Source organism: Macrotis lagotis, chromosome 5, assembly GCF_037893015.1.
Source record: "Macrotis lagotis isolate mMagLag1 chromosome 5, bilby.v1.9.chrom.fasta, whole genome shotgun sequence".
Classification (NCBI taxonomy): domain Eukaryota; kingdom Metazoa; phylum Chordata; class Mammalia; order Peramelemorphia; family Peramelidae; genus Macrotis; species Macrotis lagotis.
In genome coordinates, this window is record NC_133662.1 from 120,889,267 (window position 1) to 120,907,676 (window position 18,410).

The 18,410-nt window shown below is 35.0% G+C and overlaps 1 protein-coding gene across 1 annotated transcript in view; it reads right to left on the bottom strand.

The window, feature by feature from the left end:
- Positions 1–217: 217 nt before the first annotated feature.
- Positions 218–18,410, bottom strand: part of GPRC6A (G protein-coupled receptor class C group 6 member A) — a 30,981-nt gene continuing 12,788 nt past the window's right edge. The window contains exons 4-6 of the mRNA XM_074187437.1: positions 9,090–9,302; positions 6,969–7,092; positions 218–3,808 (exon numbers count right to left, since the gene is read on the bottom strand). Coding sequence (XP_074043538.1) covers positions 2,691–3,808; positions 6,969–7,092; positions 9,090–9,302 — 1,455 coding nt within the window. The 3' untranslated portion in view covers positions 218–2,690. The remainder of the gene's footprint in view (positions 3,809–6,968; positions 7,093–9,089; positions 9,303–18,410) is intronic.

An 18,410-nucleotide genomic window follows, 5' to 3' on the forward strand; every position in this document is an offset into this window, starting at 1 on the left:
TTTAGTTGATAAATTAACATAGTTGAAAAGTATCAAGTTTAAAAACAAAAAAAATTATATATTTCATTAAATGCAATATATACTATTAAATTATATATTCTAAATGTTTATAGCTAAAACATATACATTTGTCTATTATTGTACTATAGTGCATTAAATACATTTGTCTATTAATGTACTATTGTACATTAAAGTACAATATTTAAATTTGCTTATGTAGAAAATGTGTGCTTGACTTGCTACTAATCCTGGTAAATTTAGACAGGGAGGAGAGGAGGAAGGAATAATAACAGTTAATATTTATATTGTGTTTATTATATGCCATACACTAGACACTTTAAATCATCTATTCAGAACCTTGAGAAGTACTATTAATACCCTCATTTTACAAATGAGGAAACTGAGGCAAACAAAGGTTAAGTGACTTGACCAGGATCAAAGAGTCAGTAAGTTTTGGTGGCAAGATTTCAACTCTTCTGCCTGATTCTAGGCCTAGAACTTTATCCACTGGGCCACTGAACTGTTTTTAATGAAGTAAGAGACAATAGTTAAATCAATTTGTATTTATTGTGTATCCTTGTTCAATGATAATAATAGCAATAATAATTGCTGAATTAAACTTTAGGATTCTATGAATGATGCATCTTGTAAAATGGAGGTAATATGGATAATTAGATAAGAAAGGTTCCTTTGGTAGATCTCAAAATTTAATCCAACATTTATCACATGTTTACCATGCACAGCCACAAGATTGCTGACAAAGTTGTCTCCATTCTGTTTTCCTCAGATTCCATACCTGGGTAGGATGCTGTGATTCTTTAGAAAATCCAAAATTATTTTTGTGCCTCTGGACCACCCTCTCTTATGACCACTTAGTTGAGATGTTCAGTGTTTCACCCAATCTGTAACTATACTGCTGTTATCAACTAACAAGATTCTGTATTTTACCATGCCTTATTACAGATTGTGAGGGGAGGTCAAGGACTCTTCACTAAAATGCTATTGACTTGGAGCTCTGCCTCAGTGATTTGCTTTGCAAATTGGACAATTTTGGACTCCACACCTGCATGTGGGACTGTGAGTGGGAGATGAAAGAATGAGTTCTGAAATCAGTGAGTTGAACCAAGCTATTTTTTATTGCCTTATATGTATTTGTTATAAGGAGAATCTTTTGAGGATTAGAAATGTTAGTGATGCAAAAAAGGATTGAAAAAATATTTTAAAAATATTTTTTAAATGCATACAGAAAACAAAAATAGTATCAAAACCACAACAGAATTTTAATATCTTGCCAAATTTTATATATATATATATTTCTTGTAATTTTTTTTAAAAACCCTATGTGTAACAGTTCAGTTTGTTATATTATCCTTTTTCTTGTCTACAATTATATATTGAAATGTTTGTGTTTATTGATTACTAATACATTCACAATAGAAAAAAAGAATATTTAAGAAACAAAGGTAATAGAAAGTGGCCAGTTTGCTTGGAACATGAAATTTGGGATTGCCTGGAATATTGCACTTAAATCAGATTTTGAAAGGCTTTAAATGTCAAGTTGAGGAATTGCAAGGAATTTGTCCTCATTCTAGAGGAAATAAGAAACCACTGAAGTTCTTAGGGAGGGATGTTACCTTCACCAAATGACACACTGTATTAGTTAAATATGATTCTTTGGATCAATGATTAAAATGGTATATCAACAGTCACATTTCCATTTAGTTTCTGTCTCATAGTTATTCATCCCCCTAGTACCCTTTAACACACTCAGTTTTAATTATCTCAACAAGTAATTAACATTCAACCTATTTTTTTACAAGTTTTCTTGAACAAACATAAAAACTGACAGCCCGGAGACTGCTTGGATGTGTTTTATGAGAGTATCCTTTGGTTTCCATCACATAAATTATAAAAAGATAAATACAAAATGCTTTGCAACAGAGTATAGAAAATCACAACTATAAATATATAACAAGTTATTTTTTTTTCTTATGTTGTTCTCTGCCAGGTGGGGTGGGATCCAGCTATAATTCCTTCTAGGAGGGAGGCCTATTCTGTGGATCACCAACTCTGGAGTTCTGAACTTCATGGGACAAAGTTGACCCGGTGTTCATGATCAATCTGGCACTGTTATGGTAAGCCCTGAGGAACCACCAGCTTGCCTTAAGAAGGAAAATAGAGAAGGGCAAGGCTTCTATGCAGATCAGTGGTGGGCTCATGAGTGGTCACTGCAATTCTAGCCTGGATAATTTAGAAAGACCCTGTCTCAAAACAAATAAAAACCAATAAAATAAAAAAGTCACTCTACATTTTCTGGGAGGAGATGAAAATTTTGTATTTTAGTCAATTAATAATTTAAATTGTTTTTCTTCTTTAGCGAAACTTTTGTTTGTTTGTTGATGATTTTGCTGACCAATCTATCCCAAAGGGCATTACAGTGAGAATCAGGAAAAGTAACCCTGGCATTACATTGAGGGGTGGTCTAAACCTCTAAAGGAGGCCAGAAAAGTATTGGGCCAATACAGTGATTCAGTGCTATGAGTAGAGTATGAGTTTAATTAATCTTTGATGATGATTTTAATAAAGAAATGTGCAGGGAAAAAATTCTTAGGAGATTGTGATACCTAATCTCAAGGGTCTTGTTCTTCCTTCCTGAAAGCAATTCATTCATGCACTGGGGAGTTCTCCATTCATATGCTTTTTCTTGGGAGTGTTCCAGCTGTAATTTTAGCAGTCCTTCTCCTTGCAGATTGTACAGGCTCAGTCATCTGTGATTGACTGGCCTTGCCTTGCTCAAGTGTGACTGGTGACTTGCAACAGAAGTTGTGGTTGGGAAAAGGGACTTCACTGGACCTGGAATCCAGTGAAATATGACTCATATTAAGGCTGCTTGCACTTTGGGAAGAGTATTTATATAATGTCTTAAGGAAGGCAGATTTTGTATTGGTCTCTTGTTTACAGAGAATAATGTAACATTTAGGAAAAAATGTACAACACAGAATTCCATAGTTAGAGATTAAAATGACAATGATCTCCACAGCTGGTAAGTATTTGCCAAAAGTTGTGGCATAAACAGGGATAAATATTATCCATGCAATGAAGTAAATGAGCATGCCAAAAGTTATGAATTTAGCCTCGTTGTAATTTGCTGGCAACTTTCTCCCTTTAAAGGCAGATATGAAGCAAACAAATGCCAAGATAGCTATGTAGCCTAACATGCTACCAAAGGCCACTAGAGAGCCCTCATCACACTCCAAGATAATAACTTGGGGCATAGAGAAATTCTCTTCCACAAAAGGTTCTGCAAATATAAGCCACATTGTACAGATGATCATTTGAATACTTGTGCAAATCATTATAATGGGTACAGGCTTGTATAGACGCTTCAGACATTTTTGTAGTGTGGGATCAAAGCTGAAGGCTAGCAGAATTTTTAGCGACTTCGTTAGAATGCAGGAGATGCACAAGGCAAAGCTCATGCCAAAGAGGGTCTGCCTGGTTTTACATTTGAAGTCTTGTGGCTCGCCCACAAAAAAGCTGGTGCTGACAAAGTTGAAAAAGTGGCAAAGGAGGATCACATAGCAGATGATCAAGCCCCCAGATGATTTGACCACAGGAGTATTCAGGTTTCTAGTAAATATTATTCCAACTGTAAGAGTGCAGACAATCCCTAGTGCTGAGAGGGTCAGGAGTAGAATGGCAAACCAGTCATTCCAATTGAGATACTCAACTTGCTTCTCAAAGCACATGGTACTATTCACTGGGGCCCAGTGGGTCTTATTGTTGCATAAAAGGCAGTGATCCATATCTACAATAAAGAAGAAAGTATTGGAATTGGGAGCATCCAAGTTGGCATTGGTATGCCTGGTCATGTTACTATAAAGAATCATTTTGATAATCTTTACTCTAAAATGAGAGGTGTTTTCTCAAACATAGACAGTGGTCAAGTGGATCTAAGTATAAAAATATAAAATCCTTACAAAGAGGAGAGTCAGTTGAAGTTGAAGGGACAAGGAAGGAAATATGGAGAAAGGATGTTGGAGATTTAGGTGAGATTTATGGACAAAGAGTGAGTGTGTGTGTGTGTGTGTGTGTGTGTGTGTGTGTGTGTGTCTGTGTGTGTCTGTGTGTGTATTTGTAAAACACATACTTTTGTACTCATGGTAACAGAGTACCTAAAACCCATGAAGAAAATAAAAAGGAACTTAGAGAGTTTTCCAGGAAAAAAAAAAAGAAGGAAGAAATATATTACAGAGAACCAGGTTTCTTATGGATTTATAATAATTAAGGATTTAGAGACACCTAAATATCTCAGTGGACAGAGTGCTAGACTTGATCTCAGGAAAGCCTGAGTTCAAATCTTTCCTCAAATACATATTTACTGTGACTAAATGACTGGATAAGTTACTAAATTTCTGTTTGCCTTGGTTTTCTTATCTATAAAATTAGAATAGAAATAACATCTACCTCACAAGGTTGTTGTAAAAGATAAAATGAGACAACATATAATGCATTTTGCTAATCTTAATGAATTATATAAATGCTAGTTATTATTTTATAATTTTGAAACCAAAAGAATTATGTCCGGCCATGTCAGAAAGCATATGTGGCCCTTCTCTGGCAGTACAGTGGTCATTACTAAGCTAGCTTATTCTACAGGGGCCTGGATGTATGATTTTATTGTATAGAGGGAACTTCCAGTGAAGATAATCTCTCTCTATCTAGGAAAGCTAGTACTTTTCTTGAATTTATAGTCTTTGAGAGTTACTTAGAGCACTGAAAGATTAATTGAGGATCATAGTTGGTATGTATCAGAAGCGGGATTTGAACTCAGGTCTTCTAGGCTTTAAGGTCAAAGCTCTTATTTGCTAGGCTGCAATGTGTCTTATAGCTCTTTCTACAGCAGTTAGGTCCTTGAATTGGGGTTCATTCTGAAAACTTTAGGTTTCCAGTTACTGGATTTTATACTACCGTGACAACAGGGTATTCAATGTAAATAATTTCTCTTTCCATCCCTGCCAAAGAAAGAAAACAAATCTCATTAACAAAGAAAAGGAAAATGACTTCTTTCTTTCTTCTCCCTTCCCCTTCCCAATGCTTCTTGAATCTGTAATTTTATCAGTATAGCACTCCTTCCCTCCATCAATGCACACTATAACTTCTTTACAGTACAGTCAATAGTCTTCTTGGAATGCTATAGCTGGAAAATTCTTTTCTTTTGATTTTTTTGAGGCAGTGGGGTTAAGTGACTTGGCTAAAGTCACACAGTTAGTATTAAATGTCTGAGGTTAAATTTGAACTCAAGTCCTCCTGATCAGGACCATGCTCAAACCACTGCATTACCTAACTGTGCCACACTGATAAACTCTTTACTCAGTGGTCAACCTAGTGATAAGAATCTTTGATTTTGACCAGATAACTTTGACAATACTTGTAAGGTTTGTAGAACGCATGCCTTTCTAATATGTACCCTTTCTAGTGGGATAGGACTTGCAGGACATTTTTCCATTGGTATGAAGAGCCAGGGTCAACTCCATGCCACAAGGAGGCTTTCAATGGAGCCTTAGTGAATACTTACCTACAGTTCCCTTATATTTTAATAGACATTGCAAATTGCTGTAGGGCAATGATATCAAACTTGAATAGAAGTTGTACCCACTTTCTTGTATATAAGGATCCCTGTGTATGTGTTAACCTAATTTTTAATATATAAATATACATATATATATACTATACATATATATATACTATATACATATTTATATATGTATAAATAATTGTATTGTAATTTTTTTGTTAAATATTTCTCAATTACATTTTAATATGATTAGACTCCACTCAGGAGTGTTATGGGTCCAGTATCCAGACTCCATGTTTGACAACTCTGCTGCAGAAGTTAGATTTCCAGGCCTGGACTTTTTTCTGCTTAGACATTGGTTGGATACTTCTTTGTGTTTTGAATTTAGCAGTAGCATTTAAGTGTTTATTGAAGTAAATTAGAGTAAATTGAAGTGATTGGAATGTGTGAACTGTTGGAATGAAATATTGTAAAAAAAGGGGAGAGATCATATGCAATATTACTTAAACTGGTATGATAGGAAAAATAATAATAGCCTTTTTCTTTGCAAACACTGAACAAATATTATATCATTTGATTTTCATAATAGCTCTGGGAGGGAGGTACAATGATGTCCTCAGGGGGAAAAATGATTTCGATATCCCCTTTGCCTAAAAGTAAGGATAGCCTGGGCGATATTATCTGGGTATCAATTCTGGGGTTCAGTTGCATTATAAGCAAGACAAACAGGCAGTAGGATAAAACAGAGTTCCTTTCCTAAGTTCAGCTTCTGGGATCATGAATTGTTCTTTTAAGGCTCTGATGGCTGCTGACATTCTCTTCCTCCAGTCTGATCTCCATGATATTATTAAAGATAGGAATGACAAACAATAAGTTACTAGCGACTCTCTGCTATCAGGAGTCAGCCTCCTTGTCCCTGCTCAAAGTTCCCTCTTTCAAGTCTTAATTTTTTTTTTTACCTTTGATTGGTGAGAATAAGATCTCTCATGTATACCTGCCTACTACATCCAGTTGCCTTTCAGCTACTCTTGGGCTCAGCCCTGTCATTCAGGGCCTGCTAGACAGTGTGATCTAGGGAATAATAATAATAATGATTATAAATGATAATGACATCTAGCTTTAACATAGATTCTCAAGGCACTTTACAAATATTATCTCATCTTCACAACAACCCTATATAGGTTATGATAGAGAGGTTGTTATGAGAACTCTTTTACATCTTGACCTGACGGTTATAGACTCTATCTTATTCTATAAGAAAGCTATGACTTAGGAAAATAGGTCTCGTTGGGGTCTTGGGAGAGCTGGAAGGATGTATTAGAAAATGTCAGTTCTGACTGGGGGTGGGGCAAAGGCTGAAGTCCTTGAAAAATTGACATATTTTTCTTACCTGTCTGATTACTGTAATGATTTTCAGGACAGCCCACGCATTCATAACAACATGTATGATGGCTTTGGGTGGCTTTTTTCACTTGACCTGGAAGACATTCTCTGGAGCATTTAGATTGAATTTGCTAGGAAGAAAGAGAAGGAAAATGAATACTTTCAAGTGGTTTAACTTAGAATGTAGATTTGATTCCTGGAGATGAAGACATGTTTTCCCATGATTTTTATGACTGGAAGACTGAAAACAAAGTTAAAAAGCTAAAAAAAATTAAAATATTAAATGGAGAATATTTTTAAAGGAGGAATTTAGTTTCTTCCATATTTTAAACTTTCTGTGCGTTTTTGTAATAAATTGTTAATTTCTTCTTCTTTTGCAAGGCAATTGGGACTAAACTAGCTGTCACTTCAGTGACAACTAGTTTATTTCAAATGTCTGAGGCTAGATCTGAATTCACATCTTCAAATTCCTAGATCAGAGTGTTCAATATGTATATTTAAACATTGTTTATATCATCAGAGTTGGAAAGAGAGTTTTTAAAATAACTAACAAACCAAGAATGGGATATTTTCACCATTTTAATAACCATTTTCAAAGAGTTATCAGATTTATAGATACTTTTATCTTCACATCCTATCCCTCTTCCCTTACCCCAGAAAAAAAAAGTCTCTATCAGAGGGGGTTTTAATCTTTTTTTGTATGTCATAGACCTCTTCTCAGAACACTGTTTTTTTATACATAATTGAGTGAAATGTTTAATTTCAGTTGGAGGTTAATGAAAATAAAAATGTAATTTTTTTCCCCATCCAAATTCATGTTTCTTCTGAAATCTATCTATAGACCTCTTAGGATTAAGAATCTCTGAACTAGAAGGTACCTTATGCTAGAAAATAACTTGTAGAAACTAGGACTTCAACCACCTCATCTTACAGCTGCTGAAACCAAAGTCAAGGTAGGTTAACTAACTTACAGAGATCATTTGCTCCAAAGGAAGGAATTCATATCTGGTGTTCCTTCCATAGTACCACACTGTAAATGAATAGGAATGGGGAATGACTTTCAGGCCTGCATTACACTTCCCATTTCCACTAGTGCCAATTTCCTCCATTTGTTTTAGTTATTTTTCAGTTATTTCTGACACTGCAAACATTTATAAAAATATGGCATAGTTTTAAAGAATGCTGGATTTGGAGTTAGGAAGACCCAGGTTCAACTCTTTGCCTGTTGACAAATCCTTTAATCTCTCTGAACCTCAGTTTTCAGGCATATAAGATGTGGATAAAAATACCTGTAGAACCTATATCGCAGAGTTGCTATTAGGATTTGAATGAGATAATGGGGATGATTGGTCAGTGTATCACTTGACCAACCATATTTAATTAGCTATTTTTTTAGGTTTTTGCAAGGCAAATGGGGTTAAGTGGCTTGCCCAAGGCCACACAACTAGGTAATTATTAAATGTCTGAGACTGGATTTGAACCCAGGTACTCCTGACTCCAAGGCTGGTGCTTTATCCACCACGCCACCTAGCTGTCCCTTTAATTAGCTTTTAATTGATCAAAGTCATGTAGCACCCTAGGCAACTTCTTTTCATCTGTCTGACTCCATATTGGGGGTATCCTCTCATTCCCTCCCCTTTGATTTCTAGTTTTGGAATTGTAATCAAAATCAATATTGCTGTTGTTCCTGGGAATTCCATTAAAGTTTTACTCATCATCCAGATAACTTCCCAAACCAAAAAATACCTTCTAATAAATTCTTCTCCCTTCCCCAACTATATGTGTTTCCGTCTCCTCTATTAGAATGTAAGATTCTTGAGAGAAGGGGTTTATCTTTTGTACTTGTATTCCCATCACTTAGCATAGTGTTTGCATCATAAGAGAGTGCTTAAAAATAATTTTCCTTTTATTCATCAATGGATGTAATTTGTAAGCCCTGAAAAGTACTATCAATATCAGTTATTAATTTTGTTACTATTATTCTTCCAACAATGCCATATTTTTATGTTTCATTTTTTGTAATGGAATGAACATTAAATAAGGAATGTATGAAACCTTAATGTGGTTTAAAACTCACTCTTATTAGGCATGCTGTAGGGTGCTATGGTGTAGGGTAGCATTAAAATACCTTTAGATTCTTGAATTCCTTTTCAGTTCCACTGTCTTTAAAAATAAAAACATCTTTTTCTAGATCATATTCTGCTATGTTGATTATGCTCATGTGTCCATTGACTTCCTTCCAAAGCAGAACATCATATCCAGTGTTAAGGTCCCCTTGTGAATCAAACTGGAATTCACTCTCTCCATCAGTAAATATCACATTTTTAAGTGCTTCAAGTAACTATGCAAAAAAAAAAAACCCAAAGAAAGCAATTTAATACATACATTCTCTCAATGTGATACCAGAAATTTTTAATGAGTGTGGCATGCTATTAAAAAAAGTATACTAGATTCTGTATGTGAAGAAAATTAAGCCTAGAGATGAAGAAACTTACCTAGGGTTACATATAATTAGTGATACAGGGTTTTCAGATTGACTCTCATAATGTGTCCTTGTTATTGGATTGCCCATTAGATATATTACCTACATCTTGACTTCATCTTTTCCCTAGACTTTGATGGCTCTGAAGGAAAGATTGAGGCTGCTGACTGTAGTTCTGCCTCTTTTAAATCCAATTCACTTGAAAGTCAAGACATCACCCTTGTGATGTCAATAGTCTTCTTTAGAACAAAGGATGAACAATATTATAGGATGGTGGGCATAAGAGAAGCAGTTTGTTAACTTTAAAGCACCATATAGTTGTGAATTACTGGTGTAAGTTTATCTTAAAGTATTATTAATTTAGTGCTTTGTATGATTGCATTGGGGCAAAATATCATTTCCCCCTATATCTCCCATGTTCATTGAAAAGCTTTTTCATTTTAAGAGAGAAAACACATTCTAGTTTCCTTGTCAATAGTTAATTTGTTTTTAAAATTTCTTCTTTAATCCAATATAAAGATCTCAAAATCATCTTCTTCTGAAAAGAAACATATGAGGGAATAAAGGAAATGTGATCAGAATAATTGACTGAGACCCTTGAATAAATCCCTATCTTTGATACTATTGATTATAATATAACTTTACCTCCAAATATTTTAATATGTAGTCTCCTCCAAGTCCACTGTTCTAATCGCATCTGTTTCAATATAGCATCAAACAATTGAGCAGCTGAAAGGCTGGTCATATAGATATGATCTCTGCTAAGAGTTTGGACAAGTTGGGGGCCTTTGCTGTCTTTCTGTTTTGAGCTGTTTACTCACTGGATGGATTTGTGACATTAATAGTACCAATCTAGAGGAACAATCGATCAGATCTGAGATGCAGAGCAATAATTACTGAATAGAGGACCCCCCGGGTGCCAAATTTAGAGAGCACTGACAGTATTTGTATTCCTTCATCAGAGTAGAAACAATGGTGCTTAGCATCTAGTTAGGAAGAAAAAAATAGCTAAACTAGGAAAGTATCAGATGGAAGGGTTGGGGTAAGGTCTTCCTCCATCCCATTTTGCTCATCCATCTCCAATGGAGGGCATGGTTTATAGTACTTGTCCCAACATAAGAAAGTTTCTATCTGAAGTTCTGCTGAGTCCTTCAAATTAACAGACAAGGTCTTAGTCAAACAAATTTTTAAAAAAAGGCAAAAGGAAAAGAATATTTCATACAATGCCTCCAATATCTGCTAAAGTTTGTATATCAATTTTTTCATTCTTAAACAATAGTTACAAAGTTCACTGACTTGTATTTGAAACTGTAATTGTTACTTGCTTTTCCAGAATTTAATTGGGTTTCAAGGAGTAAAGATTTGATTGTTGTGTGTTCTTTAATGATAACATTTGTGTGATATAAATAATCTAGAACAATTACATACTTATTTTATTCCATGGGAAAAATATTGAGGTGAAAAATATATTACTCATCAGTTACAATACAGTATTATTTATGATAAATACTGATCATTAAGGTAACAGGTATATAGGTAGTTATTTTCCCTTCCATTAATGCTACCATATTTTAACACTTTGGCTATGTATTTCAAAACTATAAGGCTTATCCAGATATGAATGTTTTGAAATGTGTATTCCTTGCACTATGTGATTTCCTGTGGCATGCTAACCCCCCTGTCCCCACATATTGTTTTTCTCTGAGTTAGAAGACTTGGAAATAATTTCAATAAATTATTTAGTTTATATTACCTTTTTCTTTCCAATATGCATAATTGTTCCCTAAAAGAAATAGGAAGTTTATTTCAGAAATAGGCAATTTCAGATTGAATTACCAGATCCAAACAGCTGTGATAATGGATCAATGTTAACATGGAGGCAAATGTCCACCAATATATCATGGGTATTGTACCCTGGACTTGGACAGTTCAGCATGTTTATCAATGACTTGAATAAATAAATGTGTTACACTCATATGTAACATGAGCTAGAGGAGTGGTCATCTACAGTGTAGCACCTCACCTAGATGTGGAGATAACAGCTTATTCTCTGGGTTGGCTTATTTACTCCACTTGCTCTCACAATAGCATATCTGTGTTCCAAAGAAGGACCTTGATCTTGTAAATAGATTTAAATTTTCTTAGTCAAAATAACCTTAATAATGGGTAAAGCACTTCTCCAAATGACATTAGATCTTGAGGCCCTGGTGATGCATTTCTACTACCACATGTTCACAATGATGACACTTTCAGATCTTAAACATTATAATTTATATATTAATAAAGGCAAAAGAAATAATTATAACATCACAGACCTTCATATATTAGCCTTCGATATGAGTAACAAAATACATCATAAATTATGCATAAAATTAGGCCATATTCTCCCATCAATGCATTTGGTATCTGTGGGAGAAAGTAGAACTCATTGGTTCATTCAGGAACCATTTCTCTGGTATCTGCTTGCCTATACATCTTCACCACTCTATATCCTATACTTTCACCTGATACAGCATTTGCAAACTCTTTCAACTTATAATCAGCAAAGTGACTGAAAAAACCTTTCCCTTTTCTGCCCTTTGTTTTCAAACCAGATGGGGGCAGCAAATAATAACAGGTCTGTGAGAGACTTTACCTCACAAAATTAAAGTGGTAGTGAAATACATTTGAAACGGAAACTCTTGTCCAATAAAGTTGTGCTTCTTTACCTCAGTGAAGAATCATAGCTGAAGCTCTCTATCTGCTGACTTTTTTTTTTTTTTTTTTTTTTAGGTTTTTGCAAGGCAAAGTGGCTTGCCCAAGGCCACACAGCTAGGTAATTATTAAATGTCTGAGACTGGATTTGAACACAGGTACTCCTGACTTCAGGGCTGGTGCTTTATCCACTGTGCCACCTAGCCGGCCCTACTACGGCACCTAGCCGCCCCTATCTGCTGACTTCTAGATGAAAACCTTCAATATCCTGATTGGTGCTTCAGTATTCATTTTTATAATTCTTCCCTCTTCATTCTTAGTCTCCTATCTCTGACCTTTATCATAACCTTGAATCGAAGTCCCTGGTCCTCAAAGATTCCCCCTTTAATTTAAATGGTAACAACTCACCCTATTCGCTTAAGAAATTATCAACAATCTGTTAAAGATCGTAATTCAGACATTACATGATTTCTCTCTTTTTCTGCCTACTTGCTTGTCTATCCATCCTTAATTTAATCCTCTGATATGATTAAAGCAACACTGTATAAATGTTCTGAGAGTCCATGATCCCCTGAAACTCTAAGTTCTAAATATACTGCTTCATCTCATCCTGTGCCCTTGGAACTGTTTCGTTGTACTCACATGTATTCAGTTCATAATAAATAAAAATTCTTTCTCTTTCCCTTTAAACCATCAAACTGTTCACATACAAAGAAGGCATTACCCTACAATTTCTACAAACTGATTGGATCATTATATTTATGCCATGGTTTAGTTTCTGTTCCAAACTGCTCAAATCCCACCATTTCTTCCTACATATATTTTAGAAGCTTTTATTAAACCAAAATTCTTTTCCTACTCTTTTAGGATAACAAAATGCTTCATCCATGACATAAATATAAATATAGTTAGTATAACTCTTTTTCTTTTCACAAAGTACATTTTCTTTTTTGCCCTCTTTAACTTTAAATAGTTGCATATAAGAAAGGAAGTATCTTAAAAATGACAGTACTTTACCAGTATCATACTTAAGACTTTGTGGATAACATAAACCTGGCTACTACATTAGATGCCTGAACTGAAAATCAAAAAGACTGGAATAAGACAAGAAAGATTGACTAAATTGAAAATGATGACATTTAAAGAAGATAAATGTTAAATTTTACATTTGGATTTAAAAAACTAACTATATAGGAACTGATAGGAAAGACCTGACTAGAGAAGAGTTAATAAGAAAAATCAATCATTGATTTTAATGGACTACAAATTTTTTACATTCTCAAATATTTCATGAAAGTCCAGAGCTTATGTGGACCTAATTGTCATCTCCAGGAGCATAATTCTCAGATCTCCTTGTCCAGTCATCATCTGATTCCTGGAATCTAGTTCCACATCTTTAATGATTGGGCATCTTTACCTAGACATCCATTGAACATCTCAAACTCAACACTTGCAACATAGAACTTATTTTTCTTTCTCCCTAAATCCATCTCTCTTTTTGACTTGGCGGACCCTACTGTTCATGAGTGTCCTTGGCAAAGATTCTGAAGTGGTTTGTCATTTTCTTCTGCATGAGATTAACCTCCAAAGGTTAAATGACTTTCCCAGGGTCACATACTTTCTGAAGCTGGTTTTGAACTCAGATTTTCCTGATACTTTAGCTACCATCCCACCTAGTTGTTCCTCCTTTTCTTTTCCTCTATTTCTGTTGATTGTGCTACCATGTTTCCAGTCTCCTGGTGGGCAACCTAAGAGCCATACTCAAGTCTTTATTCTCACTGATTCCTCTTAGTTGTCAAATGTCATAGATTCCACTTTCCCTATAGCTCTCACTTTCACTTCTCTCACTGGATTGTTGCCATCACTTCTCTTCTGGGTTGCTGCAATGGATAGACAAATAACAATTGGTCTACAGTAGTAGAACAGTAATAATTGATCTCCCTTTTTACAGTCTCAGTTTTATGAAATATACTCTCTATAACTGTCAAATTCATATTCTTAAAGCATAGATCTGATTATTTCAATCTTCTGCTCAAAAACTCTAATAGTTGCCCATTGCCTATAGGATGAAATACATCTAAATTTAAAATTTAAGATCCTACACAATCTGACTACATCCTATCTTTTCAGGTACCTTAAGCATTTCTCTCTTTGATCCTTCCCCCCCCCCCCCCGCCCCCCATGCTCAGTGCTCCCGGTAACCTGGACACTTTACTCTTGCCTGTATGTGACATTCCATTTTTTTCTTCCAAACATTTTCATAGGTTGCTCCTTTATGCTTAAAACTCTCTTCCTCTTTCCCTCCACTTTTAGAATCCCTAGCTCAATTTAAGATTAGTTCAAGGATCTCTTTTTCAGTTTCTTCTAATTACCACTCCACCCTATCCCCTTCACTACATATGTATCCAGGTAGGTGGTACAATGGATAGAGCACCAGTCCTGGAGTCAGGAAAACCTGAGTTCAAATGTGATTTCAGATACTTGACACTTAATAGCTGTGTGACCTTGGACAAGTTACTTAAACCCGATTGCCTCACATCCAGGGCTATCGCCAGTCATCCTGATTTATGTCTGGCCACTGGACCTACATGGTTCTGGAGGAGAAAGTGAGGCTGATGGATGAGCACTCAAATCCAATTCATATGCTTGTCATGGCATCACCTCCTTGATGTCACAGTCTTCTTCGAGAATGAAGGACAAACATCATCATCCAGGATTTATTTATATGAGAATATTTTGCATTTCCCCAGTGGAAAGTAGGTGCCTTGAGAGGCAGGGATTGTCTCATTTTGATCATTGTAGCACAGTGTTTGGAAGATAGCAAGTACTTAATGAATACTTGTTGATTGATTATCTGGTTTGTCTGGTCCCCTGTCTCACCTTTCTGTAACTGTCAGATGTTATCAATGTTTATTAGCACTTCTACTAGAGAGAGATTAGAACCTTAAATTATTCCATTATTGTAACTTTAAATATATATTTTATTCCCAAAAATATTTTATCAGAAATTCTAGTATTGCTTTGTGACCTTTTCACAGGCAGAGGGCGCTCAGTGTGGAGAAACAAAAAATTCAGGGACTGGACATTTAGAAATCTGGAATCTAGTCTCAGAGCTAATACTTGCTAATAGGTGTCAATTTGCTTAACTCTACATGCTTATCAATCACCTAGGGAATAAAATGACATGACTGAACTATGTAACAGAATTGTCTTGAGAATATATAGAATTGCTGTGATGATAAGATAATAGGTAATTATGCTGTTCAAATGAAAACTACCACAATACTATACTATTAAAATATATGATCTCAATTAGAGCCCCCATACTCACAGATGATTCTTCCCAAATTCCATTATACACATTGGAGAATTCTACAATTACTCAGTGTGGTATGAGCAATGTGTTTGGACTCTCTTACATTTTAAGTTAGTTTTACCTTAAAAGGTAAATTTCTTGAGACTTAGTTTGTTCAGGAGACAGTCTTTGACACTGCTTTCTTATCTATGAATGAAGCAGTCATGAGAAACACCTGGAGGAGTTCTCAAATGCTTGACTAGTAGATGTGACGAAAACTCTGCTTAGGTGAATAGACTTAAGGGTTCCCATTTTCCCATATTCTTGTTGAATAACCTTTTTTTTTCTTCTAAAAGGCTAAGGCTAAGTGAATTCCTTTAATTCACTGTTTAATAATTCACAAGTATCTCATTCTTCCCTCCCAACCCCCATCCCTCAGTTTTGAGCATAAACTACCTTGGTATTGGCCTGAGTCAGATCCAACACAGAACACATACAGAATGGTAAAGAACATACATGATTCCTTTGAAAGTTTAAGAGGCTATTGTAAGTAGTGTAGTGAGAAAGTCTATTAGACTTCAGGTCCTCTATCCAATATCATCTGAGTTCCAGGATCATTACAGCTAAGGCATAAGTTAGTTCAAATAATGAATTTTCCAAAGTGCTCAAATTATTCAAATTCTCATTATTTCCATTGGGCTGGAACCAATGATCATATTTTACATAATTACAGATTTGAATGGAACACATTTAAATTCATGCATACATTTCAGAGGAAGTCATTAATTAGCCCCAACTATAGGACTTGCTGTATTTTAAAATTAGACCATGATCAAAGTGATCACCATTAAAATGATAATGTATACTTAGGGTCAGTTAGTGAATGGCATGGTTTTGTTTCCATGATTCTTTCCAGTCACTCTCCTCCTGATATACATAAATTTGTCTATGTACCTTTTAGAATGTGGCACTTATAAATTTAATATATTACTGAAGATGCTTGTTGTCGGGCAAAGAACATAATGGAATTACTTTTACTTTTCCAGACTAATGACACCTTCTACCTCCTCTTTCATATGTATATATATACATATATATATATATATATATATATATATGTATATATAGTTTTACATGCCTATATGTGTATATATTGTCACTTCTGACATTGCTTTCAAGGATTGTTTTATTTTTGTTTTTGTAACCTTATCATTTAGTATGATGACTGGCACATAGTAAGTCTCTAATAAATAATTATTGCTTACTGGCTTGATTATCTATTTTGCTGTTCTAACCAAAACATTTTCATCAATGAAGACTAAAGTTACATTAGTCTTTTGGGTGTCCATTTCATGGTATTCATTCTTGTTGAAATTTAGATCATTAAAATTGCTCAGTCTTTTTTCACAAAAGCTGTTAGTTGACCTTATCTCCCCCCATGAGTTTTTTCACTAAAGTGTAGGGTTTTCCATTTAGGCTTAGGACTTCATTTTATTAGATTTGATATATTGTTTCAGTCTGTCAAGATCTTTTTGGATCATAATTTTGTCATCCAGAATACTGACTATTCCTCCTTTGTGTCATTTCACATTTGACAAAGTTTTATTCAAGTCATTGATAAACTATTGAAAAGGATAGGATCAGGGGCAGCTAGATGGCACAGTGAGGGGTGACTAGATGGTGCAATGGTTGGAGCACCAGCCCTGGAGTTAGGAGGACCTGAGTTCAAACCTAGCCTCAGAAGCTTAATAATTACCTAGCTGTGTGACCTTGGGCAAGCCACTTAACCCCACTGCCTTACAAAGACCTAAAAAAGAAAAGAATAGGATCAAGGACTAGGTTTCATAGTGTGTCACTAGATGAGATCTCCTTTTGAAATGGTAACAATATATTAATCAACCTTCTTTGGGTCTTTTTGTTCAACCAGTTTGAAGTCTACCCAGTTGTTCCATTATCTATCTTGTCCATCAATATATTGTAAATTCAGGGGCAACTAGATGGTGCAGTGGCCTTTGAATCAGGAGGATGGAAGCTTGAATTTGACTTCAGACACCTGACAGTTACTATGTGACCTTGGGCAAGTCACTTAACCCTGATTGCCTTGCATCCAGGGCCATCTTCAGTCATCCTGATTCATATCTGGCCACTGGATCCAGATGGCTTTGGAGGAAAAGGTAAGGCTGATGACTTTGCACAGCACCCCCCCCCCCACTCAAATCCAATTCATTTGCTTATGGCATCACCTCCCTGATGTCATGGTCTTCTTCGAGAATGAAGGACAAAACATCATTGTGAATTCATATATCTGTTGTGGACTTCATTCTCAAATGTTTGTTAAATGCTTTTCCCATACTTTTTGATTTTTTTTCCAGATCCCTTTGTCAGGAATCTTGTCAATTAGAGATTTGAATTGATGGATCATTAGCATCCTGATTCTTTAAACAAATATTTATTAAAGATCTACTTTTTAGGTTTAGAGACCCTAAAAGAAAAAAAAAAACCCAAACCTTTCCTTAGTATGATGATTGGAACATAATAGGTGCCTATTAAATAATTATTGCTTATTGGCTTGATTATCTGTTTTGCTATTCTAACCAAAATGTTTTCATCAATGAAGCCCTTAAGGAATTTATAATTTAATAGGAGAGCTATAGTTATACTATTATGTGGAGTATGGCACATGAATACAAACAAAATGCAAATACTACTGGGAGAGTTAAGTGATCTATTTGTAATTGGTACCTTAATGTGAAAGGATAGACTATTTTGGGCTACTTTCCACTTCAGTTTTGTATATTATTCTTTAACATATTGATTTAACCCAATTATATTGAGTGAGGCAAATCATGGACTAAATTTGACAGACATTGGGGGATTGAAACTTCAGTAACTAAATTAATCAATTAATTGTTGACATAATTCTCCTCAAAAGTTAAACACCCCCAAATATGCTGCTTTGAACTATTCATCTTTTTAAA